This window comes from Oncorhynchus keta, chromosome 12 (assembly GCF_023373465.1).
Source record: "Oncorhynchus keta strain PuntledgeMale-10-30-2019 chromosome 12, Oket_V2, whole genome shotgun sequence".
Lineage (NCBI taxonomy): Eukaryota > Metazoa > Chordata > Actinopteri > Salmoniformes > Salmonidae > Oncorhynchus > Oncorhynchus keta.
The window spans coordinates 42,990,597-43,017,788 of NC_068432.1; the positions used below are offsets into that span (position 1 = coordinate 42,990,597).

At 41.8% G+C, this 27,192-nt stretch overlaps 1 protein-coding gene across 30 annotated transcripts in view; it reads left to right on the top strand.

The window, feature by feature from the left end:
• Window positions 1–27,192, top strand: part of LOC118379527 (integrin alpha-1-like) — a 92,164-nt gene that overhangs the window by 64,731 nt on the left and 241 nt on the right. Inside the window, exons 8-28 of one of the 30 annotated variants that reach the window (XM_052458390.1) lie at window positions 506–766; window positions 933–1,063; window positions 1,898–2,073; window positions 2,285–2,430; window positions 6,872–6,979; window positions 8,424–8,500; window positions 9,133–9,259; window positions 9,395–9,475; window positions 9,594–9,670; window positions 9,867–9,956; window positions 10,578–10,686; window positions 23,050–23,163; window positions 23,359–23,463; window positions 23,552–23,656; window positions 23,778–23,873; window positions 24,093–24,206; window positions 24,584–24,748; window positions 24,833–24,868; window positions 24,917–25,000; window positions 25,037–25,076; window positions 25,157–27,192. The exon at window positions 25,157–27,192 is cut by the window's right edge and continues 241 nt beyond it. In XM_052458390.1, coding sequence (XP_052314350.1) covers window positions 506–766; window positions 933–1,063; window positions 1,898–2,073; window positions 2,285–2,430; window positions 6,872–6,979; window positions 8,424–8,500; window positions 9,133–9,259; window positions 9,395–9,475; window positions 9,594–9,670; window positions 9,867–9,956; window positions 10,578–10,686; window positions 23,050–23,163; window positions 23,359–23,463; window positions 23,552–23,656; window positions 23,778–23,873; window positions 24,093–24,206; window positions 24,584–24,643 — 1,977 coding nt within the window. In that variant the 3' untranslated portion in view covers window positions 24,644–24,748; window positions 24,833–24,868; window positions 24,917–25,000; window positions 25,037–25,076; window positions 25,157–27,192. Of the gene's footprint in view, window positions 1–505; window positions 767–932; window positions 1,064–1,897; window positions 2,074–2,284; window positions 2,431–6,871; window positions 6,980–8,423; window positions 8,501–9,132; window positions 9,260–9,394; window positions 9,476–9,593; window positions 9,671–9,866; window positions 9,957–10,577; window positions 10,687–23,049; window positions 23,164–23,358; window positions 23,464–23,551; window positions 23,657–23,777; window positions 23,874–24,092; window positions 24,207–24,583; window positions 25,077–25,096 lie in introns of all 30 variants that reach the window. The other 29 variants (XM_052458392.1, XM_052458370.1, XM_052458369.1 and 26 more) reach the window with 29 other exon arrangements.

The following is a 27,192-nucleotide window of genomic DNA, read 5'->3' on the forward strand; positions in this document are numbered from 1 at the left end:
AGCCACTTTACATCAGCTGATAACTCAAAGTGCTGTACAGAAACCCAGCCTACAACCCCAAACAGCAAGCAATAAGGTGTAGAAGCACGGTGGCTAGGAAAAACTCCCTAAAAAGGCCAGAAGCTAGGAAGAAACCTAGAGAGGAACCAGGCTATGAGGGGTGGCCAGTCCTCTTCTGGCTGTGCCGGGTGGAGATTATAAAAGTACATGACCAAGATGTTCAAATGTTCATAGATGACCAGCAGGGTCAAATAATAATAATCACAGTAGTTGTCGAGGGTGCAACCAGTCAGCACCTCAGGAGTAAATGTTAGTTGGCTTTTCATAGCTGATCATTGAGAGTATCTCTACCGCTCCTGCTGTCTCTAGACAGTTGAAAACAGCAGGTCTGGGACAGGTAGTAAATAATGTTCAAACAGTCATATAATGAATGTAACTATCTATCTGTTACTCAACATCTCTCTATCCCCCCTCTGTCTCTCCATCTCCCTCCCTTCCTACCTAGAAGGGCCTATTTGAGCACCAGACCACGCTGAAGCCAGACAACCAGACGTGTTGTACCTCGGCCCACTCCAACGGTTGCACCATCGTCAACACCAACGGCCCGTGTGGCGCCCGCTTCGGCACCGCCATCGCAGAGGTCAGTGACCTAGACCTGGACGGGAACCGGGACGTGGCCATCGGGGCGCCACTGGAGAACGACCACAAAGGGGCAGTCTACGTCTACCATGGAGCCAAGAAGACCATCAAGGAAAAATATGTGCAGGTAAAGAAAGACAAGACCATGTGTTCTCGGACTATTCTACAGTAAGATTACAGTAAGATTACAGTACATTACAGTAAGATTACAATATTACAGTATTAAGAGCATACAGTAAAAGTGAGCGTCGTTAATGTTAGCCTTCTGAATGTGTGTGCTGGTGTGGTTTCAGCGTATCCCAGGCCCTGGAGACGGGGTGAAGACTAAGTTCTTTGGCCAGTCGATCCACGGAGTCATGGATCTGAACGGAGACGGAATTATAGACATTACCATCGGAGGGCTGGGAGGGGCTTCTCTGTTCTGGTGAGTGTTTAGTGCCTCAGCGTTCAGTATCAAACACACGCATGCACCCACACACACATTCACGCACACACACACACACACACTCCACTTCAACTATTAGTAATAGCAGTAACCTCAAATATCATCTCACAAAACTGTATTATTATAACATTATCGCATCTATCAAAGACTGTCACTTTGGTTTATACAGCTGTGTCCCTTTCAGGATTTGAACCAACAACACCTTCCTCTCCTTGTTCAAACCCCTGTTCCTCCTCTTCTCTCATGGAGCCTGTTCTGTCCTGTCCTCTCTTTCTCTTCTCTTCTGGAGTTGAGCCAACATTTCATACCACAGCGACCCCAGCCAGGGATCCGCCCACTCAGTTTCAGCTGGAACAGGCCTAGCTGACCAAGGCCGACCAGGGCTATGTGGAAAAACTCCAACTCCCAGGAGGCAAAACTCTTAAAACATGATTTGGCAGCCCTTCCTCCTGGGCTCTTGATTTAATCCATTTTAGAATAAGGCTGTAATGTAACAAAATATGGATTAATTCAAGGGGTCTGAATACTTTCCGAATGCACTGTATAACTTGGCTATGGATGCTTTTGTAGAGCCGCCATGGCCGTCGACGTGGTTTATAGAGGGCTTGCACACATCTTTACATTATAAATGAATAATGTGCTTTTAATTCGATTTTGATGTTTACTGTATAAAGAACTATAGCTCTATCATTTTGGCTTCTCCTCTTTATATTTTTGTAGATAAAAAAATGGTTTCATTCACAGTTCATTGATTATTGTAACAGTTTCATATGCCAGTTACAAGTTTATGAATTTCTGTTGTTTGTCATCCAGGTCCAAGGATGTTGCTGAGCTTTATGCCAACATGACCTTTGACCCAAACAAGATCAACCTACAGCAGCCCTCTGAAGACTGTGTGCTGGGTGAGAGAGCCACCGTGTGTGTGAAGACCAGGGTCTGCTTTAGCTACAGTGTCAAGTCTGAGAAGGACCACACTAACTTGGGAACAGGTGAGAGTCTGATAAACAAACTTCCAGTATGTTTGAACGTTTACAGTGTAAACACTTCAATTAAATGCAATGATTGTAACTGACTCTGGATAAGAGCATCTACTAAAGGAATAAAATATCAACTGTAAACCAGACAGTCTTTTCTCCAGGATTTCTGGAAAACCTGGGAATTATGGGAAACTTACCAGATTTGGTGTTTGTTGTGTTTCAGCCATTAAGTACAACCTGACTCTGGACTCTCTGAGGGCAAAGTCGAGGGCAGCGTTTGTCAACCCTGACGAGAAGAGTGAGAGGAAGATCCAGGTCACCGCCAACATCATAGACGCTCTGTGTCTGGAACATTCCTTTGCCATGAAGGCAAGTAAATCATTCCTCAATCAGCCTGGTCAACATGGAAAGAGGAAGAGAGGAGGGTGAGATAGAGAGGGGGCTGAGAGAGAGAGGAAGAAAGAGAGCGAGAGACAGACAGACAGAGAGAGAGAGAGACGTGAGAAGCATAGAGAGGCAGAGAGAGGCAGAGAGAAAGAGAGAGAGAGCGAACGAGAGAACGGCCCCATAGAAAAACTCTGTCTCTTACATACTAGTAGAACACAGTTGAATGTGTTACTGGCCCCAGAGTTTGAACTGGAGAGGGATATGGGTTTCATTTTCATGATGATTGCATCAGATTGGTTTGTGCTGTATAGCCAACTCTTATGTTTGGCATGACAATGACCATAGGAGTTGATAGGCAAGACAGCATAAAGCCTGGGACCAGGCTAAATGGCTATTAGTATCTCAGTAGACTGGCCAGTGAATGTATTGGATGGACGTAGAGTAGAAGGCCAAGTTGCTCTGGTATTGATTCATGGTAGGAAAGCTCTTAACATGAAAGTGGAGACAGATCTCCTTCCCTTGATCAAAGGAAAAGCATCTCCAGTAAAACAACCCCTTTCCCAAAAGGCCCATTACTGTAGATACAAGTATTCGGCTTAAAAGAGGCCTAGAAATCGATTTACATTACATTGATTGTTTTGTAGCAAATAGAAGTACAATATAAGGTTTTATTGAGGATGCAGATGAAAAGAACAGAGGTATAATAAAAGAGAAGACTTTGACTGTAATGGGAACCAGAACCAGAGAGAATGCACGACAATGACTGGTTAACCACCCCCAGTACTTCTGAGAAAGGGAGGGAGAGAGAGAGAGAGAGAGGGGGGACTTGTTAACCACCCCCAGTACCTCTGAGAGAGAGAGAGAGAGAGAGAGAGAGAGAGAGAGAGAGAGAGAGAGAGAGAGAGAGAGAGAGAGAGAGAGAGAGAGAGAGAGAGAGGGGACTGGTTAACCACCCCAGTACCTCTGAGAGAAAGAGAGAGGGGGGGTGAAGAGAGGAGAGTAGTTGAAAAGAGAAACAAAATAGAGGAGTAGAGAGAGAGAGAGAGCTGGTGTACGGTTGGGGGGGTGCATTCACAATGCATTCCAGTGGCGATATCCCCTAGCGATCTGGTACACCATGTGGCCAGACAGATCACATGCTGTCCATCCCAACTGGAACATAGATGCTTTCTGCTGTCTGATAGGGACACACATAACCCACATTGTCCTCCCGGGAGGAGAATGAACTGACATGCAGCCCTCATAATCCAGAGGGACTACTGATAACAGTACGGGTGTATATACAGTTGAAGTCGGAAGTTTACATACACTTAGGATGGAGTCATTAAAACTCGTTTTTCAACCACTCCACAAATTTCTTATAACAAACTATAGTTTTTGGCAAGTTAGGACATCTACTTTGTGCATGACACAAGTCATTTTTACAACAATTGTTTACAGACAGATTATTTCACTTATAATTCACTGTATCACAATTCCAGTGGGTCAGAAGTTTACATACACTAAGTTGACTGTCCCTTTAAACAGCTTGGAAAATTCCAGAAAATTATGTCATGGCTTTAGAAGCTTCTGATAGGCTAATTGACATAATTTGAGTCAATTGGAGGTGTACCTGTGGATGTATTTCAAGGCTGACCTTCAAACTCAGTGCCTCTTTGCTTGACATCATGGGAAAATCAAAAGAAATCAGCCAAGACCTCAGAAAGAAATTGGAGACCTCCACAAGTCTGGCTCCTCCTTTATCCTGAAGGTACCACGTTCATCTGTACAAACAATAGTACGCATGTATAAACACCATGGGACCACGCAACCGTCATGCCGCTCAGGAAGAAGACGCGGTCTGTCTCCTAGAGATGAACGTACTTTGGTGCGAAAAGTGCAAATCAATCCCAGAACAACAGCAAAGGACCTTCTGAAGATGCTGGAGGAAACGTGTACAAAAGTATCTATATCCACAGTAAAACGAGTCCTACATCGACATAACCTGAATGGCCGCTCAGCAAGGAAGAAGCTACTGCTCCAAAATCTTGATAAAAAAAGCCAGACTATGGTTTGCAACTGCACATGTGGACAAATATAGTACTTTTTGGAGAAATGTCCTCTTGTCTGATGAAACAAAAATAGAACTGTTTGGCCATAATGACCATCGTTATGTTTGGAAGCTTGCAAGCCAGAACACCATCCCAACCGTGATGCACGGGGGTGGCAGCATCATTTTGTGGGGGGTGATTTGCTGCAGGAGGGACTGATGCACTTCACAAAATAAATGGCATCCTGAGGAAGGAAAATTATGTGAATATACTGAAGCAATATCTCAAGACATCAGTCAGGAAGTTAAAGTTTGGTCGCAAATGGGTCTTCCAAATGGACAATGACCCCAAGCATACTTCCAAAGTTGTGGCAAAATAGCTTAAGGACGTTGGAGTGGCCATCACAAAGCACTGACCTCAATCCTTGTGGGCAGAACTGAAAGTTTTGGGCAGAACTGAAAAGGTGTGTGCGAGCAAGGAGGCCTACAAACCTGACTCAGTTACACCAGCTCTGTCAGATGGAATGGGCCAAAATTCACCCAACTTATTGTGGGAAGCTTGTGGAAGGTTACCCAAAACGTTTGACGCAAGTTAAACAATTTAAAGGCAATGCTTCCAAATACTATTTGAGTGTATGTAAACTTCTGACCCACTGGGAATGTGATGAAAGAAATACAAGTTGAAATAAATAATTCTCTCTACTATTATGCTGACATTTCACATTCTTAAAATAAAGTGGTGATCCTAACTGACCTAAGACAGGGAATTTTTACTAGGATTAAATGTCAGGAATTGTGAAAAACTGAGTTTACATTTATTTGTGTATGTAAACTTCCGACTTCAACTGTACATGTGTATCGTTGTGTATTGTTAAAAACTACTGCACTGTTGGAGCTAGGAACACAAACATTTTGTGACACGGCATACAGAAGCCTACAGTACATAACAGTTGCGGTCAGTGCCGTTTAAGATGAGGGAGGACAGAACATTTTTCATGAGCATAGCCTTATTTCTATGACAACATATTGGATGGCTGTCATTCATATTTCATTCCCCCAGTTCAATGTAACAGTGATACGTTTAGGCTGCTACATGATACTCAATTTTCCCTGTACCCATCATGAGGTTGCTACAACCTAGCCTATGAACGAAAGTTTACGACGTAGGTGCACACAGGTCGAGAGACAAATGAGGTGACAGACAGTGTCATTGAATAGCGCTTTGCACACTCTTGCCTGCATCTAGCTGATATAGGGTTACACCGGTGGGCCCTGGTGGCAATAAATTAGTAATACCAAAAGATGACCTTGACTTGGAAGACTTCCAGTGTTGTGTTGGAAAGTCATAGCCAGCTAGCTAACATAACATCACCCTGTTTGAGCAGGGTGTTTCAGTAGGCTAAACTAATTGAATGTTAAATCTTTGACACGGGAGAAGGAAGTCATTTGGAATGGGAATAATATATATCAGATCACATCCTCCTTGCAGGATAAGCCTTTTCCCAACTTTTCAAGATGAACGTTAATCTTTTCTGTTGTAGTCCCATCTCTACCTTTCCACAAGAATTCTCTGAACATTTACACCATAAGAGCACACACAATATGTGAGAGGCGTAATAGGCAGTCCTATCCAGGCCTGTTTGATACAGCTAAGTACTGTAAATGAAACTGAAAGGGAAAAATAATGACAAAATCTCTATATTTCTCTCTTGCTTTGCCTTCCTGTTGGAAGAAATTCATTTGTTCAAAAGTGTTCAACTATTGTCTCTCTCTCTCTTTGAGCCATCTACTCATCACATTTTATACACTGCAGTGCCAGCTAGCTGTATCTTATGCTTTCAGTACTAGATTAATTCTCTGATCCTTTGATTGGGTGGACAACATGTCAGTTCATGCTACAAGAGCTCTGATAGGCTGGAACACGTCCTCCGGAAGTTGTCGTAATTACTGTGTAAGTCTACGGAAGGGTGTGAGAACCATTGTGAGAACCACAAGTCAATGTACCCAGAGGAGGATGGAAACTAGCTGTCATCCGGGTACACCATGGTGCTACCCTACAGAGTGCTGTTGAGGCTACGGCAGACCTTCAATGCGAAACAGTGTGTTTTAATCAGTTATTTGGTGATATGATTATATTTTGGGTAGTTTAATCTAAAAGGATAACTTTTTTCATGTTTGACCATTTTTATTTTTATTAAATTCACTGAGGAAGATAGTCCTCCCCTTCCTCCTCTGAGGAGCCTCCACTTGTACATAAGATGAGAAATACTAACTTTTGATAAAAATGCTTTTAAAAAAATGATACAGTACTCTGTCTGTTAGAAAAAGCTTGTCTAAGTACAGCTAAGAGTGTGCAGTAGATACACTGTTCATATAATGATATGATCTCCTCAGGCTAATCTGGACTTCAGAGACCCCATCATGATCTCCCTCGAGTTTGGTCTGGCTGAGGACACAGGCCCCGTCCTGGATGGAGACTTACCAACGTCACTCAATAAAACGGTAAAATGAACCACAATGTGGCAGATTTAACACACAAGCACACACACACACACACACACACACACACACACACACACACACACACACACACACACACACACACACACACACACACACACACACACACACACACACACACACACACACACACACACACACACACACACACACACACACACACACACCAACTTTTGGCTTTCCATGAATTTTGTATACCTTGGCTTGCTTCCCTCTTTCGCCACTACAGGCCCTACTTGGCTAACAATACGTGTGCATATGCACACATCTGATTTTCTTACCTTACTTTAAACCTCAGCTATCATATATTGCAACAGTGAATAGGCGCTGTGTGAGCAGAGTCAGTAATCAGTACTTTGCACACTCATACAGTCTGGCTCCTTCCAGCGCTGTAGAGGGTGAATATTCTCTCCAACGGCTGTCCTCCATCCATCACTAGTTCCTATCAGAGGCTCTAAAACACTGACAGACTGTTATCCAGTTCCAATGGTGCAGCTCCCACACACATAGTTTTAATGAGTTGTTTGGCAGAGGGACAGAGGGAGACAAAACATGTGGCTGGATGTTAACACTGTGGTAGAACAGGATGTTAACACCGTGGTAGAACAGGATGTTAACACCGTGGTAGAACAGGATGTTAACACCGTGGTAGAACAGGATGTTAACACCGTGGTAGAACAGGATGTTAACACCGTGGTAGAACAGGATGTTAACACCGTGGAAGAACAGGATGTTAACACTGTGGTAGAACAGGATGTTAACACTGTGGAAGAACAGGATGTTAACACTGTGGTAGAACAGGATGTTAACACTGTGGTAGAACAGGATGTTAACACCGTGGTAGAACAGGATGTTAACACCGTGGAAGAACAGGATGTTAACACCGTGGAAGAACAGGATGTTAACACTGTGGAAGAACAGGATGTTAACACCGTGGAAGAACAGGATGTTAACACCGTGGAAGAACAGGATGTTAACACTGTGGAAGAACAGGATGTTAACACCGTGGAAGAACAGGATGTTAACACCGTGGAAGAACAGGATGTTAACACTGTAGTAGAACAGGATGTTAACACTGTGGTAGAACAGGATGTTAACACCGTGGTAGAACAGGATGTTAACACCGTGGTAGAACAGGATGTTAACACAGTGGTAGAACAGGATGATAACACAGTTTTAAGAAAATACCTTAAAGAAAGTAAGAGATAAGAATAACAATAATTAAACAGCAGCAGTAAATAACAGTAGCGAGGCTATATACAGGAGGTACCGGTACAGAGTGAATGTGCTGGGGCACCGGTGTTGAGGTAATTGAAGTAATATGTAAATGTAGGTACATGCAAGCAGTTTTTGACTGCTTCATTGATAGAACTGTCTTGTACATGGTCTATTCCATACTGCTTGTAACCATGCACACGTCATTCAGATTCCTTTGGTGGACTGTGGGAGCGATGACAAGTGCATAGCTGACCTATCCCTGAAGGCTGTGCCAAGTATACAAAGGTATTGTCACAAAGATTGTATTCTTTCAATCCATCTGTCATGATTTTATGGCAGTTGCGTGGTAGTTCATTGATAGGTATTTTGCCCTTGTATTGTACTTTAGCGCCCTCTTGTGTTGGTCCAGATGAAGTGTCACAGCATTACAGTAAAATCTGCCCTGCTACAGTAATAACATTACAGTAAAATCTGCCCTGCTACGGTAATAACATTACAGTAACATCTGCCCCGGCATAGTAATAACATTACAGTAAAATCTGCCCTGGAGCAGTAATACTATTACAGTAAAATCTGCCCTGCTACAGTAATAATATTACTGTAAAATATGCCCTGCTACAGTAATAACATTACAGTAAAATCTGCCCTGCTACAGTAATAACATTACAGTAAAATCTGCCCTGCTACAGTAATAACATTACAGTAACATCTGCCCTGGCATAGTAATAACATTACAGTAAAATCTGACCTGGAGCAGTAATAATATTACAGTAAAATCTGCCCTGCTACAGTAATAATATTACTGTAAAATCTGCCCTGCTACAGTAATAACATTACAGTAAAATCTGCCCTTCAACAGTAGTAGAATTACAGTAAAACCTGCCCTGCTACAGTAATAACTTTCCTATTCTTTCCAGTCTTGTGATCAAAGCCAACAAGGAAAAGTTCCATGTGCTCATTACCATTAGAAACAGTCAAGACAATGCCTACAATACCAAAGTCATGCTCAGCTTTACTGAAAACATAAACTACGTCAAAGTCAAGGTGAGATCCTTCCCTATGTTTTTAGAGCTGTTGTGGAGCTTTGATTTACATAGATTTCTTGGATGTTGGGAATCAGTACGTCAGTATGAGTTTTGACATTGACATTATATGTGATTTCAACTGTTTACTCTGCAGGCCAATGACAAAGTCTGCAGTCTGAATAATACCAAAGTTGAGTGTGCTGTGGGATATCCATTCCTCAAAAGCAATGTAGAGGTAAGACAATTCTTGCAATCACATGCATCTAACCTCGTACCATCAGAGTCACTATGTACTTCATGTTTCATTTTGTGATGAATAGGCCACTGATCGGTTTTGCTTGTTCTCCCTCCAGGAGGTGTTTGAGATCCTGTTTGAAGTCAACCCTGCACACGTCTGGAAAGAGATTCAGATCAACGTAACTGCAACCAGGTACAGTAAGCCATGGTGTTCATTCATTTGATTTATTTGTTACTGTGTGGATAGTCCAGACAGTAACAATGGCTTGTGTTTTCCGGGGAGTCCCGAGTTCCATGCTAAATCTCAACTATTTAAAATAAATTAGTGAGCAAAGAAGAAATATTGAAAAGTCTAAATTCTAATGCAATGACTTTTCTCATTTCTACAGTGACAGTGAGGAATTGAAGACCACCCTCCATGACAACTCTGTGAGAATCTCCATCCCTGTGAAGTACGAGGCTGGACTCAGATTCACTGCGTGAGTACAGACAGCAGCAGCTACAACACGTACAGGACATTTCTAGTTCCATAAAAAATACAGGTACAGTATCAGAGTATGACCTTTTTTCAAATCTTTCCATCTCCTTTCTCATCTTTCCATATTCTGTCTCATCTTTCTATCTCCTGTCTCATCTTTCCATCTTCTGTCTCATCTTTCCATCTCCTGTCTCATCTTTCCATCTCCTGTCTCATCTTTCCATATCCTGTCTCATATTTCCATCTCCTGTTTCATATTTCCATCTCCTGTCTCATCTTTCCATATCCTGTCTCATATTTCCATCTCCTGTCTCATCTTTCATATCCTGTCTCATCTTTCCATCTCCTCTCATCTTTCCATCTCCTCTCATCTTTCCATATCCTGTCTCATCTTTCCATATCCTGTCTCATCTTTCCATATCCTGTCTCATCTTTCCATATCCTGTCTCATCTTTCCATATCCTGTCTCATCTTTCCATCTCCTCTCATATTTCCATATCCTGTCTCGTCTTTCCATCTCCTCTCATCTTTCCATATCCTCTCATCTTTCCATCTCCTTACTAATTTTTCCATCTCCTGTCTCATCCCTCATCTCTCCATCCATCATCCCTCTATCTCTCAGTGACAGGCATATGAAGGAGGACCACATAATAGTGAAAGAGGGAGAACAGTACCCCAGCATCTTCAACCACACCAGTGTGATAGGAGAAGAGGTCAAGATCATCTATACGGTAAGACCTACATACTGTAGACCGTAGTAATACCTGCTTAGATAAGGCCAGGGGATAAGAACAATTAAATTAAATGTATTTATAAAGCCCTTTATACATCAGCAGATGTCACAAAGTTATTATACGGAAACCCAGCCTAAAACCCCAAACAGCAAGCAATGCAGATGTAGAAGCATGGTGGCTAGGAAAAACTCCCTAGAAAGGCAGGAACCTAGGAAGAAACCTAGAGAGGAACCAGGCTCAAGGGGTGGCCAGTGCTCTTCTGGCTGTACTGGGTAGAGAGGGACCAGGCTCTGACGGGTGTCCAGTCCTCTTCTGGCTGTACTGGGTAGAGAGGGACCAGGCTCTGAGGGGTGACCAGTGCTCTTCTGGCTGTACTGGGTAGAGAGGGACCAGGCTCTGAAGGGTGGCCAGTCCTCTTCTGGCTGTACTGGGTAGAGAGGAACCAGGCTCTGAGGGGTGGCCAGTGCTCTTCTGGCTGTACTGGATAGAGAAGGACCAGGCTCTGAGGGGTGACCAGTGCTCTTCTGGCTGTACTGGGTAGAGAGGAACTAGGCTCTGAGGGGTGGCCAGTCCTCTTCTGGCTGTACTGTGTAGAGAGGAACTAGGCTCTGAGGGGTGGCTGGTGGAGAGGGTAAGAGTACATGGCTATTAAGGCTAGATCGTTCTTCAAGATGTTCAAACGTTCATAGATGACCAGCAGGGTCAAATAATAATCACAGTGGTTGTAGAGAAATCAACAGGTCAGCACCTCAGGAGTAAATGTCAGTTGGCTCTCTACCGCACCTGACAGCAGGTGTGGTAGAGAGAGAGAGGGTTGAAACAGCAGGTCCGGGATAAGGTAGCAGGTCCGGTGAACAGGTCAGGTTTCCATAGCCACAGGCAGAACAGCAGAAACTGGATCAGCAGCATGACCAGGGGACGAGGACAACCAGGAGTCGTCAGGCCAGGTAGTCCTGAGGCCTGGTCCAAGGGAAGAGAGAGAGTTAGGAGAATTAGAGGGAGCACACTGAAGATCACACAGGACACCAGATAAGACACGAGAAATTCACCAGATAGGACAGACTGACCCTAGCCCCCCAAAACATAGTTTATTGCAGCATAGATATTGGAGACTGAGCCGGGGGGGTCGGGGGACACTGTGGCCCTGCCCGGGAATACCCCTGGACAAGGCCAACCAGGCAGGATATAACCAGACCCACTTTGCCAAATCACAGCTACCATACCACTAGAGGGATATCAACAGACCACCAACTTACTACCCAGAGACAAGACGGAGTATAGCCCACGAAGATCTCACCCATAATGTCAGTGACTCAACACATTCAAGTCGAGAATAGCAACAACAAAAAAGCCTGGCAAGATGTGATTCACCCCTCCTAGGGAAAGCATGGGAGAGCACTAGCAAGCCAGTGGCTCAGTCCCCGTAATAGAGCCCCACAGTGGAGGCATCATAATACCCATAAAACCTAGAGGTCAAACAGGGAAATGGTTGCAATCATTTTTTCCACCATACATTTTTCCCATAGGGGATTTTAGAAACACTTAAAATAAGTGCTGTGTTTCATACTGTGGTACTCTATAGAGTCAGAGGCAGAGAATCACAGTATAAAGAGGGGAGCTGGCATGTTACCTCAATTACCTCGACTAACCGGTTGACACATTGACTCTGTACCAGTACCCCCGGTATATAGTCTCTCTATTGTTATTTTACTGCTGCTCTTTAATTACTTGTTCCTTTTATTTCTTATTCTTATTCATATTTTTTAAACTGAATTGTTGGTTAGTGGCTTGTAAGTAAGCATTTCACTGTAAGGTCTACACCTGTTGTATTCGGCTCATGTGATTAATACAATTTGATTTGAAAACATTTGTCGCCATCAAACTTCCTTATGTCTGAAACACAGGCTTCCAGGGTAGACAATTATGAGGCTTCACCATGTTTTATCGAAATGTACAGCTGTGTGTCGTCTGCATAGCACCATTGATTTGTCAGAAGACGAACCATCCACAAAGATGAACTAATATCTTACCGACAGATGAGATCTAAAACAGGCAAGACCATGTCTGTGTAGACCAGCCTTTCTTCAAGTATGGGTCGCGACCCAAAGTGGGACCTGTTAATGGTGGGTCGCGACGTGTCAGTGTAAATGTATAATTATTTCATCAATTACTGGAATTGGTTTGGCCAAGTGCATCTGCGCTCTCTGTTCAGTGCGCTTTCTGTTTCTGTTAAATAAGGGAGTACTAACTAACTGTCATAGTAGTAGATGTGAGTTTCTCTTACAAACAATCCCCTGGCCTTGTACACAGCTAATAGCTAACATTTGCCAAAGCAAGCTAGCTACTCATAGCGCAAACCTAGTAACAGTACAGATTAAGAAATATGAACAATTATCAGGCCTACTGTACATCTTACTGTTGAAAACGAGTCTAGGTTGGAACTGTTGCTGTTAAAATACAACTATAATTGTCATTCTTACCTGGAATAAACTGATTGAAGCAAGATGCTTTTTGAGGCAAACACACTTACACAGTTCTGGGTAGCTCCTCTACAGCAGGAAGCGGTCTCCTGCCTGACTGAGAAAGCAGTAGATGTTCTGGTCCAGTTTGGCACCACATACCTATGCGAGTCAGGGTTCTCAACTCTGACACTTATAAAACAAGTACAGAAACAGTTTCAAGGCTGAGCATGACCTCAGTTACACTGTCAACAGAGCCCAGAATAGACCTGCTCTCATTAGGACTGTTTGTGTGTGTGTTCTGGTCTACATCTGTGTGATGTGATCAATCAGTTTATTCCAGTTCAGAATAAAACATATTTATTGTATTTTAACAGACAGTTCCAACCTAGACTTTCTTTCAACAATAATTTCTACAGTAAGATGCACAGCAGGCCTGATCATTTCTACAGTAAGATGTACAGCAGGCCTGATCATTTCTACAGTAAGATGTACAGCAGGCCTGATCATTTCTACAGTAAGATGTACAGCAGGTCTGATCATTTCTACAGTAAGCTGTACAGCAGGCCTGATCATTTCTACAGTAAGATGTACAGCAAGCCTGATCATTTCTACAGTAAGATGTACAGCAGGCCTGATCATTTCTACAGTAAGATGTACAGCAGGACTGATCATTTCTACAGTAATATGTAAAGCAGGCCTGATCATTTCTACAGTAAGATGTACAGCAGGACTGATCATTTCTACAGTAAGATGTACAGCAGGACTGATCATTTCTACAGTAAGATGTACAGCAGGCCTGATCATTTCTACAGTAAGATGTACAGCAGGCCTGATCATTTCTACAGTAAGATGTACAGCAGGCCTGATCATTTCTACAGTAAGATGTACAGCAGCTGACTGATCATTTCTACAGTAAGATGTACAGCAGGACTGATCATTTCTACAGTAGATGTACAGCAGGCCTGATCATTTATACAGTAAGATGTACAGCAGGCCTGATCATTTCTACAGTAAGATGTACAGCAGGACTGATCATTTCTACAGTAAGATGTACAGCAGGACTGATCATTTCTACAGTAAGATGTACAGCAGGCCTGATCATTTCTACAGTAAGATGTACAGCAGGCCTGATCATTTATACAGTAAGATGTACAGCAGGCCTGATCATTTCTACAGTAAGATGTACAGCAGGCCTGATCATTTCTACAGTAAGATGTACAGCAGGACTGACCATTTCTACAGTAAGATGTACAGCAGGACTGATCATTTCTACAGTAAGATGTACAGCAGGACTGACCATTTCTACAGTAAGATGTACAGTAGGCCTGATCATTTCTACAGTAAGATGTACAGCAGGACTGATCATTTCTACAGTAAGATGTACAGCAGGACTGATCATTTCTACAGTAAGATGTACAGTAGGCCTGATCATTTCTACAGTAGATGTACAGCAGGCCTGATCATTTCTACAGTAAGATGTACAGCAGGCCTGATCATTTCTACAGTAAGATGTACAGCAGGACTGACCATTTCTACAGTAAGATGTACAGCAGGCCTGATCATTTCTACAGTAAGATGTACAGCAGGCCTGATCATTTCTACAGTAAGATGTACAGCAGGACTGATCATTTCTACAGTAAGATGTACAGCAGGACTGATCATTTCTACAGTAAGATGTACAGTAGGCCTGATCATTTCTACAGTAAGATGTACAGCAGGACTGATCATTTCTACAGTAGATGTACAGCAGGCCTGATCATTTCTACAGTAAGATGTACAGCAGGACTGATCATTTCTACAGTAAGATGTACAGCAGGACTGATCATTTCTACAGTAAGATGTACAGCAGGACTGATCATTTCTACAGTAAGATGTACAGCAGGCCTGATCATTTCTACAGTAAGATGTACAGCAGGACTGATCATTTCTACAGTAAGATGTACAGCAGGACTGATCATTTCTACAGTAAGATGTACAGCAGGCCTGATCATTTCTACAGTAAGATGTACAGCAGGCCTGATCATTTCTACAGTAAGATGTACAGCAGGACTGATCATTTCTACAGTAGATGTACAGCAGGCCTGATCATTTCTACAGTAAGATGTACAGCAGGCCTGATCATTTCTACAGTAAGATGTACAGCAGGCCTGATCATTTCTACAGTAAGATATACAGCAGGACTGATCATTTCTACAGTAGATGTACAGCAGGCCTGATCATTTCTACAGTAAGATGTACAGCAGGCCTGATCATTTCTACAGTAAGATGTACAGCAGGACTGATCATTTCTACAGTAAGATGTACAGCAGGACTGATCATTTCTACAGTAAGATGTACAGCAGGACTGACCATTTCTACAGTAAGATGTACAGCAGGACTGATCATTTCTACAGTAAGATGTACAGCAGGCCTGATCATTTCTACAGTAAGATGTACAGCAGGCCTGATCATTTATACAGTAAGATGTACAGCAGGCCTGATCATTTCTACAGTAAGATGTACAGCAGGCCTGATCATTTCTACAGTAAGATGTACAGCAGGACTGACCATTTCTACAGTAAGATGTACAGCAGGACTGATCATTTCTACAGTAAGATGTACAGCAGGACTGATAATTTCTACAGTAAGATGTACAGCAGGACTGATCATTTCTACAGTAAGATGTACAGCAGGCCTGATCATTTCTACAGTAAGATGTACAGCAGGACTGATCATTTCTACAGTAAGATGTACAGCAGGACTGATCATTTCTACAGTAAGATGTACAGCAGGCCTGATCATTTCTACAGTAAGATGTACAGCAGGCCTGATCATTTCTACAGTAAGATGTACAGCAGGACTGATCATTTCTACAGTAGATGTACAGCAGGCCTGATCATTTCTACAGTAAGATGTACAGCAGGCCTGATCATTTCTACAGTAAGATGTACAGCAGGCCTGATCATTTCTACAGTAAGATATACAGCAGGACTGATCATTTCTACAGTAGATGTACAGCAGGCCTGATCATTTCTACAGTAAGATGTACAGCAGGCCTGATCATTTCTACAGTAAGATGTACAGCAGGCCTGATCATTTCTACAGTAAGATGTACAGCAGGACTGACCATTTCTACAGTAAGATGTACAGCAGGACTGATCATTTCTACAGTAGATGTACAGCAGGCCTGATCATTTCTACAGTAAGATGTACAGCAGGCCTGATCATTTCTACAGTAAGATGTACAGCAGGCCTGATCATTTCTACAGTAAGATATACAGCAGGACTGATCATTTCTACAGTAGATGTACAGCAGGCCTGATCATTTCTACAGTAAGATGTACAGCAGGCCTGATCATTTCTACAGTAAGATGTACAGCAGGCCTGATCATTTCTACAGTAAGATGTACAGCAGGACTGACCATTTCTACAGTAAGATGTACAGCAGGACTGATCATTTCTACAGTAAGATGTACAGCAGGACTGATCATTTCTACAGTAAGATGTACAGCAGGACTGATCATTTCTACAGTAAGATGTACAGCAGGCCTGATCATTTCTACAGTAAGATGTACAGCAGGACTGATCATTTCTACAGTAAGATGTACAGCAGGACTGATCATTTCTACAGTAAGATGTACAGCAGGCCTGATCATTTCTACAGTAAGATGTACAGCAGGCCTGATCATTTCTACAGTAAGATGTACAGCAGGACTGATCATTTCTACAGTAGATGTACAGCAGGCCTGATCATTTCTACAGTAAGATGTACAGCAGGCCTGATCATTTCTACAGTAAGATGTACAGCAGGCCTGATCATTTCTACAGTAAGATATACAGCAGGACTGATCATTTCTACAGTAGATGTACAGCAGGCCTGATCATTTCTACAGTAAGATGTACAGCAGGCCTGATCATTTCTACAGTAAGATGTACAGCAGGACTGATCATTTCTACAGTAAGATGTACAGCAGGACTGATCATTTCTACAGTAAGATGTACAGCAGGCCTGATCATTTCTACAGTAAGATGTACAGCAGGACTGATCATTTCTACAGTAAGATGTACAGCAGGACTGATCATTTCTACAGTAAGATGTACAGCAGGACTGACCATTTCTACAGTAAGATGTACAGTAGGCCTGATCATTTCTACAGTAAGATGTACAGCAGGACTGATCATTTCTACAGTAAGATGTACAGCAGGACTGATCATTTCTACAGTAAGATGTACAGTAGGCCTGATCATTTCTACAGTAGATGTACAGCAGGCCTGATCATTTCTACAGTAAGATGTACAGCAGGCCTGATCATTTCTAAAGTAAGATGTACAGCAGGACTGACCATTTCTACAGTAAGATGTACAGCAGGCCTGATCATTTCTACAGTAAGATGTACAGCAGGCCTGATCATTTCTACAGTAAGATGTACAGCAGGACTGATCATTTCTACAGTAATATGTACAGCAGGACTGATCATTTCTACAGTAAGATGTACAGTAGGCCTGATCATTTCTACAGTAAGATGTACAGCAGGACTGATCATTTCTACAGTAGATGTACAGCAGGCCTGATCATTTCTACAGTAAGATGTACAGCAGGACTGATCATTTCTACAGTAAGATGTACAGCAGGACTGATCATTTCTACAGTAAGATGTACAGCAGGACTGATCATTTCTACAGTAAGATGTACAGCAGGCCTGATCATTTCTACAGTAAGATGTACAGCAGGACTGATCATTTCTACAGTAAGATGTACAGCAGGACTGATCATTTCTACAGTAAGATGTACAGCAGGCCTGATCATTTCTACAGTAAGATGTACAGCAGGCCTGATCATTTCTACAGTAAGATGTACAGCAGGACTGATCATTTCTACAGTAGATGTACAGCAGGCCTGATCATTTCTACAGTAAGATGTACAGCAGGCCTGATCATTTCTACAGTAAGATGTACAGCAGGCCTGATCATTTCTACAGTAAGATATACAGCAGGACTGATCATTTCTACAGTAGATGTACAGCAGGCCTGATCATTTCTACAGTAAGATGTACAGCAGGCCTGATCATTTCTACAGTAAGATGTACAGCAGGACTGATCATTTCTACAGTAAGATGTACAGCAGGACTGATCATTTCTACAGTAAGATGTACAGCAGGACTGACCATTTCTACAGTAAGATGTACAGTAGGCCTGATCATTTCTACAGTAAGATGTACAGCAGGACTGATCATTTCCACAGTAAGATGTACAGCAGGACTGATCATTTCTACAGTAAGATGTACAGTAGGCCTGATCATTTCTACAGTAGATGTACAGCAGGCCTGATAATTTCTACAGTAAGATGTACAGCAGGCCTGATCATTTCTACAGTAAGATGTACAGCAGGCCTGATCATTTCTACAGTAAGATGTACAGCAGGCCTGATCATTTCTACAGTAAGATGTACAGCAGGACTGATTATTTCTACAGTAAGATGTACAGCAGGACTGATCATTTCTACAGTAAGATGTACAGTAGGCCTGATCATTTCTACAGTAGATGTACAGCAGGCCTGATCATTTCTACAGTAAGATGTACAGCAGGCCTGATCATTTCTACAGTAAGATGTACAGCAGGACTGACCATTTCTACAGTAAGATGTACAGCAGGCCTGATCATTTCTACAGTAAGATGTACAGCAGGCCTGATCATTTCTACAGTAAGATGTACAGCAGGACTGATCATTTCTACAGTAATATGTACAGCAGGACTGATCATTTCTACAGTAAGATGTACAGTAGGCCTGATCATTTCTACAGTAAGATGTACAGCAGGACTGATCATTTCTACAGTAGATGTACAGCAGGCCTGATCATTTCTACAGTAAGATGTACAGCAGGACTGATCATTTCTACAGTAAGATGTACAGCAGGACTGATCATTTCTACAGTAAGATGTACAGCAGGACTGATCATTTCTACAGTAAGATGTACAGCAGGCCTGATCATTTCTACAGTAAGATGTACAGCAGGACTGATCATTTCTACAGTAAGATGTACAGCAGGACTGATCATTTCTACAGTAAGATGTACAGCAGGCCTGATCATTTCTACAGTAAGATGTACAGCAGGCCTGATCATTTCTACAGTAAGATGTACAGCAGGACTGATCATTTCTACAGTAGATGTACAGCAGGCCTGATCATTTCTACAGTAAGATGTACAGCAGGCCTGATCATTTCTACAGTAAGATGTACAGCAGGCCTGATCATTTCTACAGTAAGATATACAGCAGGACTGATCATTTCTACAGTAGATGTACAGCAGGCCTGATCATTTCTACAGTAAGATGTACAGCAGGCCTGATCATTTCTACAGTAAGATGTACAGCAGGACTGATCATTTCTACAGTAAGATGTACAGCAGGACTGATCATTTCTACAGTAAGATGTACAGCAGGACTGACCATTTCTACAGTAAGATGTACAGTAGGCCTGATCATTTCTACAGTAAGATGTACAGCAGGACTGATCATTTCCACAGTAAGATGTACAGCAGGACTGATCATTTCTACAGTAAGATGTACAGTAGGCCTGATCATTTCTACAGTAGATGTACAGCAGGCCTGATAATTTCTACAGTAAGATGTACAGCAGGCCTGATCATTTCTACAGTAAGATGTACAGCAGGCCTGATCATTTCTACAGTAAGATGTACAGCAGGCCTGATCATTTCTACAGTAAGATGTACAGCAGGACTGATTATTTCTACAGTAAGATGTACAGCAGGACTGATCATTTCTACAGTAAGATGTACAGTAGGCCTGATCATTTCTACAGTAAGATGTACAGCAGGCCTGATCATTTCTACAGTAAGATGTACAGCAGGACTGATAATTTCTACAGTAGATGTACAGCAGGCCTGATCATTTCTACAGTAAGATGTACAGCAGGCCTGATCATTTCTACAGTAAGATATACAGCAGGACTGATCATTTCTACAGTAGTTGTACAGCAGGCCTGATCATTTCTACAGTAAGATATACAGCAGGACTGATCATTTCTACAGTAGATGTACAGCAGGCCTGATCATTTCTACAGTAAGATATACAGCAGGACTGATCATTTCTACAGTAAGATGTACAGCAGGACTGATCATTTCTACAGTAAGATGTACAGCAGGCCTGATCATTTCTACAGTAAGATATACAGCAGGACTGATCATTTCTACAGTAAGATGTACAGCAGGCCTGATCATTTCTACAGTAAGATGTACAGCAGGCCTGATCATTTCTACAGTAAGATGTACAGCAGGACTGATCATTTCTACAGTAAGATGTACAGCAGGACTGACCATTTCTACAGTAAGATGTACAGTAGGCCTGATCATTTCTACAGTAAGATGTACAGCAGGACTGATCATTTCTACAGTAAGATGTACAGCAGGACTGATCATTTCTACAGTAAGATGTACAGTAGGCCTGATCATTTCTACAGTAGATGTACAGCAGGCCTGATCATTTTTCTACAGTAAGATGTACTGCAGGCCTTATCATTTCTACAGTAAGATGTACAGCAGGACTGACCATTTCTACAGTAAGATGTACAGCAGGCCTGATAATTTCTACAGTAAGATGTACAGCAGGCCTGATCATTTCTACAGTAAGATGTACAGCAGGACTGATCATTTCTACAGTAAGATGTACAGCAGGACTGATCATTTCTACAGTAAGATGTACAGTAGGCCTGATCATTTCTACAGTAAGATGTACAGCAGGCCTGATCATTTCTACAGTAAGATGTACAGCAGGACTGATAATTTCTACAGTAGATGTACAGCAGGCCTGATCATTTCTACAGTAAGATGTACAGCAGGCCTGATCATTTCTACAGTAAGATGTACAGCAGGCCTGATCATTTCTACAGTAAGATATACAGCAGGACTGATCATTCCTACAGTAGATGTACAGCAGGCCTGATCATTTCTACAGTAAGATGTACAGCAGGCCTGATCATTTCTACAGTAAGATATACAGCAGGACTGATCATTTCTACAGTAAGATGTACAGCAGGACTGATCATTTCTACAGTAAGATGTACAGCAGGCCTGATCATTTCTACAGTAAGATGTACAGCAGGCCTGATCATTTCTACAGTAAGATATACAGCAGGACTGATCATTCCTACAGTAGATGTACAGCAGGCCTGATCATTTCTACAGTAAGATGTACAGCAGGCCTGATCATTTCTACAGTAAGATATACAGCAGGACTGATCATTTCTACAGTAAGATGTACAGCAGGACTGATCATTTCTACAGTAAGATGTACAGCAGGCCTGATCATTTCTACAGTAAGATGTACAGCAGGCCTGATCATTTCTACAGTAAGATGTACAGTAGGCCTGATCATTTCTACAGTAGATGTACAGCAGGCCTGATCATTTCTACAGTAGATGTACAGCAGGACTGATCATTTCTACAGTAGATGTACAGCAGGACTGATCATTTCTACAGTAGATGTACAGCCTGATCATTTTTCTCCTGTACTGTTACTTGCACGATCAACAAGCCTGTGTGTTCTGTTATACATCTGTGTGATGTGATCAATCTGTTTATTCCAGGTAAGAATTAAATGATGTATTGTATTTTAACAGCAACAGTTCCAACCTAGACAGATATGTCAGTGTTTTTAATGGGGGAAAATAAACATTAATAGATATTTATACGGATATTTAATTTAATTGTTATTTGTTTTTGTCTATATTGCATTCGTTTTAGGAATAAGGGCAATGAAATGTACCGATATTTATGTGTAGTTTTTCTAAGCTTGGGTCCCAGGAAAACACCGAATTTCACATCTGGGTCCCAGGCTGCAAAAGTTTAAGAACCGCTGGTATAGACCAATTTGGGTTTCCAATCTTTCCAAAAGAATGTGGTGATCGATGGTGTCAAAAGTGGCACTAAGTTCTAGGGGCACAAGGACCAACCCAGAGCCTCAGTCTAACACCATTAAAAGGTAATTTGCCACCTTCACAAGTGCGGTCTCAGTACTACGAGGGAGTCTAAAACCAGACTGGAGCGTTTTGTATACATGGTTGTCTTCAGGAAGGCAGTGAGTTGCTGAGCAAAAACTAAAAATAATAATAATAATAATAGAGGAATGGGAGATTCAATATAGGCCGATAGTAAAACATCCAGGTCAAGGTTCGGCTTTTTCAGGAGAGGCTTTACTACTGACGCGTTTAGTGAGTTTGGTACACATTCAGAGGATAGGGAGCCATTTATGTTCAACATTTGAGGGCCAAGTACAGGAAGTAGCTCTTTCAGTAGTTTAGCTGGAATAGGGTCCAGTAGCCAGCTGGAAGGTTTAGAGGCCATGACTATTTTCATGAATGTGACGAGAGATACAGGATACAAAAACTTTGATCCGCGGTTTTTGCAGTTCTGTGCAGACTCATGAAAACTGAGTTTTGGTGAAATATGCATACTCAAAGAATTTGCTTTCTAATTATCATGAACGATCGAAGAAGTTAATGAATTCATCACTGCTGAACTGAAGGCCATCCTCACTTGGGGAATGCTTATTTTTAGTTAGCTTTGCGACTGTATCAAAAATAAATGTTTGATTATTTTTACTCTCCTCAATCAGGCTGGAAAAGTAGGCTGATTCAGCAGCAGTGAGGGCTGTGGACTTCTCCATGTGAATATTGAAGTTACCAAAAATGACTACGAGGTCCAATAGGAATTCAGGGAACTCTGTATACAGCCCAGGAGGACTGTAACAGTAGCTATAAAAAGTGACTGAGTAGGCTGCAATTAACTCATCATATACCCAAAGTAAGACACTTATTCTAAGTTGCCAAGCTCAAAAAAACCAACATGTGGTCACATTTTGACTGAAAGAAGTGTGACTTCCTATCTCTCGCTCTGGTCTCTAGGTTAAAAAGGATGTGAATATGGAGACTCCTCCTCTAAAGCTGAGGGTGATGTACCCGTACCTATCACCTAGAGAGAACATCCTGCTATACCTGACACATGTCACCTCCTCACAGGTAAGGCTTCTCTACTGTGTACTGTACCATAGAGATAGACAGTCTACCAGTATCCCCTGCACATGGTTCAGTACCAGTCATCAGACAATCACACAGTGAAGTCGAACACTCTGTAGAACTGTGGTGGTGTTGATCACGTTGATCCAAATGTGATTGATTGATAATTGATTGATGGACCTTTTCTCTCTCCCACAGGATGTGAGATGTCACATCAGGGATCTGATTAACCCTTTAAAGATCAACAACAACAACACGCACACCATCAATCCTAAAAAAGAGACCCTCAGTGTCTTCCTGGTGGTGAGTCAGCACTACTGTGTGTGAGTGTGGGTATGAGTGTGTGTGTGTACGTGAGTGTGTGTCACAGTGTGTGTACTCTCCTTTGCAGGGCTGTAAGGACCACCCGTGTAAGTCATTTATCTGCTCCATCCCTCACGTCAACAACAGCCAGGTCAATGTTACCTTCAGGGTGTGGAAGCCCACCTTTATCAAAGTGAGTACAGTGAAGTGTCACTTGTTCATTCATTGTTTTTGATTGATTGATTGATACATTTATTAACTGACAAATGTATTGGTATATTGAGTGATGAATTTAATTGCTCTTCGCTCCACAGGCAGAGTTCTCCAGCCTTCACATGATTGTTAATGCCACTCTGGAGAACCTGAACACTGATCTCTTCGTGTTGAGTGCCACCAATTACGCCAGAGATGTGAGTGCAATTACCTATTCATTTTCATGTGATTCCGCTGCACTTACACAGGCAACACAATTTTGATCTTCTGCCCAATTATTGGTCTTTAGACCAATCAGAAGAGTTGTTTTGCTAATAATTGTGCAAGATATCAAAATTGGTCTGCCTGTGTAAACACAGCCTTTATTTGTTGGCTTTTTGTCCTTTGCTTGTTTTAACACTGTTGTTTCCATCCAGGTGAAGATCCAGATCTCTAAAGAGGCTTTGGGAGGTATACCACTGTGGATCATTATAGTCAGTATCCTCATAGGACTGCTGATTCTGGCACTGGTCATCTTCGCTCTATGGAAGGTATGTGTGTGTTCACAACCTTCTGTCTGCAGGGAACTTATAATCGATTATACATTGGATCTTCCCAAATACAACAATAAGTATTATTATTATTAATAATAATAATAATTTGGTGGGTGCTTATATTTGTCCTATCTCACACATGTACAAGTGTGTATTATATGTATATATGTATATATGTTTACATATCTCAACTCTCCCTGAGACACCCTTAGAGAGTAGGGTCAAGGCTTGTGTTATAGAGAGGCTCAACATGGTGTGATCATGTGTGAAATGCACTTTTAAATCTATTAAACTTGAACTCAAACTTGAGACTTGAGTTTGGATGTGAATTCTGGATTATGTTGTGTTCACTGTTGTCTTCTCTGCTCCACCAGGCTGGATTTTTCAAGAGAAAATCCATAGAGGACATGGAGAACGAGGACATGAAGAATTAATCCTTCCACCACCATACAGATCTGTCTGTGCCCCACTGTCTTCAGGTCTGTCTTCAGGTCTGTCTTCAGGTCTGTCTTCAGGTCTGTCTTCAGGTCTGTCTTCAGGTCAGTCTTCAGGTCTGTCTTCAGGTCTGTCTTCAGGTCTGTCTTCAGGTCTGTCTTCAGGTCTGTCTTCATGTCTGTCTTCAGGTCTGTCTTCATGTCTGTCTTCAGGTCTGTCTTCAGGTCTGTCTTCAGGTCTGTCTTCAGGTCTGTCTTCATGTCTGTCTTCAGGTCTGTCTTCAGGTCTGTCTTCAGGTCTGTCTTCAGGTCTGTCTTCAGGTCTGTCTTCAGGTCTGTCTTCAGGTCTGTCTTCAGGTCTGTCTTCAGGTCTGTCTTCATGTCTGTCTTCAGGTCTGTCTTCAGGTCTGTCTTCAGGTCTGTCTTCAGGTCTGTCTTCATGTCTGTCTTCAGGTCTGTCTTCAGGTCTGTCTTCAGGTCTGTCTTCAGGTCTGTCTTCAGGTCTGTCTTCAGGTCTGTCTTCAGGTCTGTCTTCAGGTCAGTTAGAAGAGATACCATAGGAAATACCCCATCAACCAATTCACCTGAACACCATCAGGTTAGAAGAAAAGCCAGTCTATTTATGGCTATTCAACAACCATTCACCTGAATGTGATGTGGCCCATCTACCAGCCTTAAAACCCTGGTCTGGTTCAGTGGATACAGAAGCCTGGGGAAACATTGAACTTGTACAGTACACTTTGTTCTTCCATCTATTCATTGTGGGTACCAAGACCTGGACCTAAAAGACCTAAGCTAGAAGGGAAATCAGAAGAGCGTAAGGATAATGGCACCCTAACCCAGACCTGATCATATGCAGCCACACCAGCTTTATACAACAGGACAAAACATTCTCAGGTTCACTTACAGCGTCAACATCCCAAAGACACTAAAAACACCTCAGATTACAGTATGGCATTACACCAAAGTTGTCCAAATGTCCAAGGCACTCTGCAATGGATTAGAATTCTGTGTTATAGTTTTTGACATTTTTGACTAATATACTGTAAATCTATACCATGTACTATATTTATTTTTGTTTGGTATATTTTGATATGTGTTATTACCTATATTTTGACACATTCATCGTCTTCTAAGCATAATGTTTGCTTTTTGGAACTGATATTTTCACATGAGTGTTTTTCTAGTCTTACAAGCGCAATCTGTAAATTAGATTATTTTTTTAAACAAAAGTGTTCCTTTGAATATTGAAGGGGTCTATGCAAATATACCCTCTCCAAATATATATATTCAGTATAAAAGAAGAGTAGGAATTTGCTATTGACATAAATACAACGGTTTTAATCTAGTTTTTGTTTAATTTTGCTCCCACGTGGGGGCAGATAATTTACAGATTGCTCCTTTACAGTATTAGGGAAACCTTTGATTGTCCTGTAAATGGAATGTAAAGCTTGTACATAAAGTTATATTTGCAATAATTACTATCATTTAAGATCAAGTTAAGTCCAGCATGTATCACCAAGGCCCTATATATCAGTAATAGAGATAAAATAAGTAATTTGCTCCTACATTTCTCAGGTATTACTTATGATAGTATGTTGATAGTATGGTGATAGTATGGTGATAGTAAGTGGATAATTTGATGATAGAATGTTGATAGTATGGGGATAGTATGAATTAGATAAAACAAACAAATGTAGTATTTCTAAATAAAATACTATTTAAAAAATATGTAAATATTGGTACAAATTTAAATGTTTGATAAATGTGTATTGGAATTCGATGCATTTTGCATCAATTCGCTAAAATGTTATTTTTTTGGGATGATTTCTCTGAGGAAGCCTACAGTCACATAGAGCAATCCAAAAAGGATCTCAGCGGAGTGTAACTTGATTCCTGATGTTCAAACCTGTCAGTACCACAAAACAAAGAGATGTTTGTCTCAGAGAAGGTCAAACTCTGGAAACTAGGCCATTGAACGTTACACACAGAGGGTGATTTGGTCTGATGCATATGAACACCAGGTTATGCCTAAAGCCCTGTAGTCTCTGGTATGGCCGGAGCGGTAGCGACTGTCGTGATTGTGAGTAGAAATGTTTGATTCATGCATCGTTTCCTCTTTCTCTCCGCCTACATTCCTCTGCATATTTACATATTTTGCACAGGCAGTCCGGTGTAACCCCTGACTTTTTATTGTATATAAGAGACACTCATCAGCTCACCCATTACTGTTGAAAGCACATGTAATAAATGAATAAATATCTGTAGAATGTGTAAGATAACCATAACACGGGGATCCTCCATACTGTCCCCTTCTGGAGAGCTTATTTGTCACAGCTCAGTAGTGATAGAGTCACCTGATCAAGGCTTTGAAGATTTAATTACTGATTAGTTCAATTGGAACCCAGAACCAAATCTTGTGTGCTGACCAGCTACGCAACTTGACATGTATTATAATTTATGTTCATGTGTTAAAAGTCTGTCACAGGATGTTGTTTGCTGTATCAGGTGTGATGGCACATGTGGGACAAAAACCTACTGTACTTTGA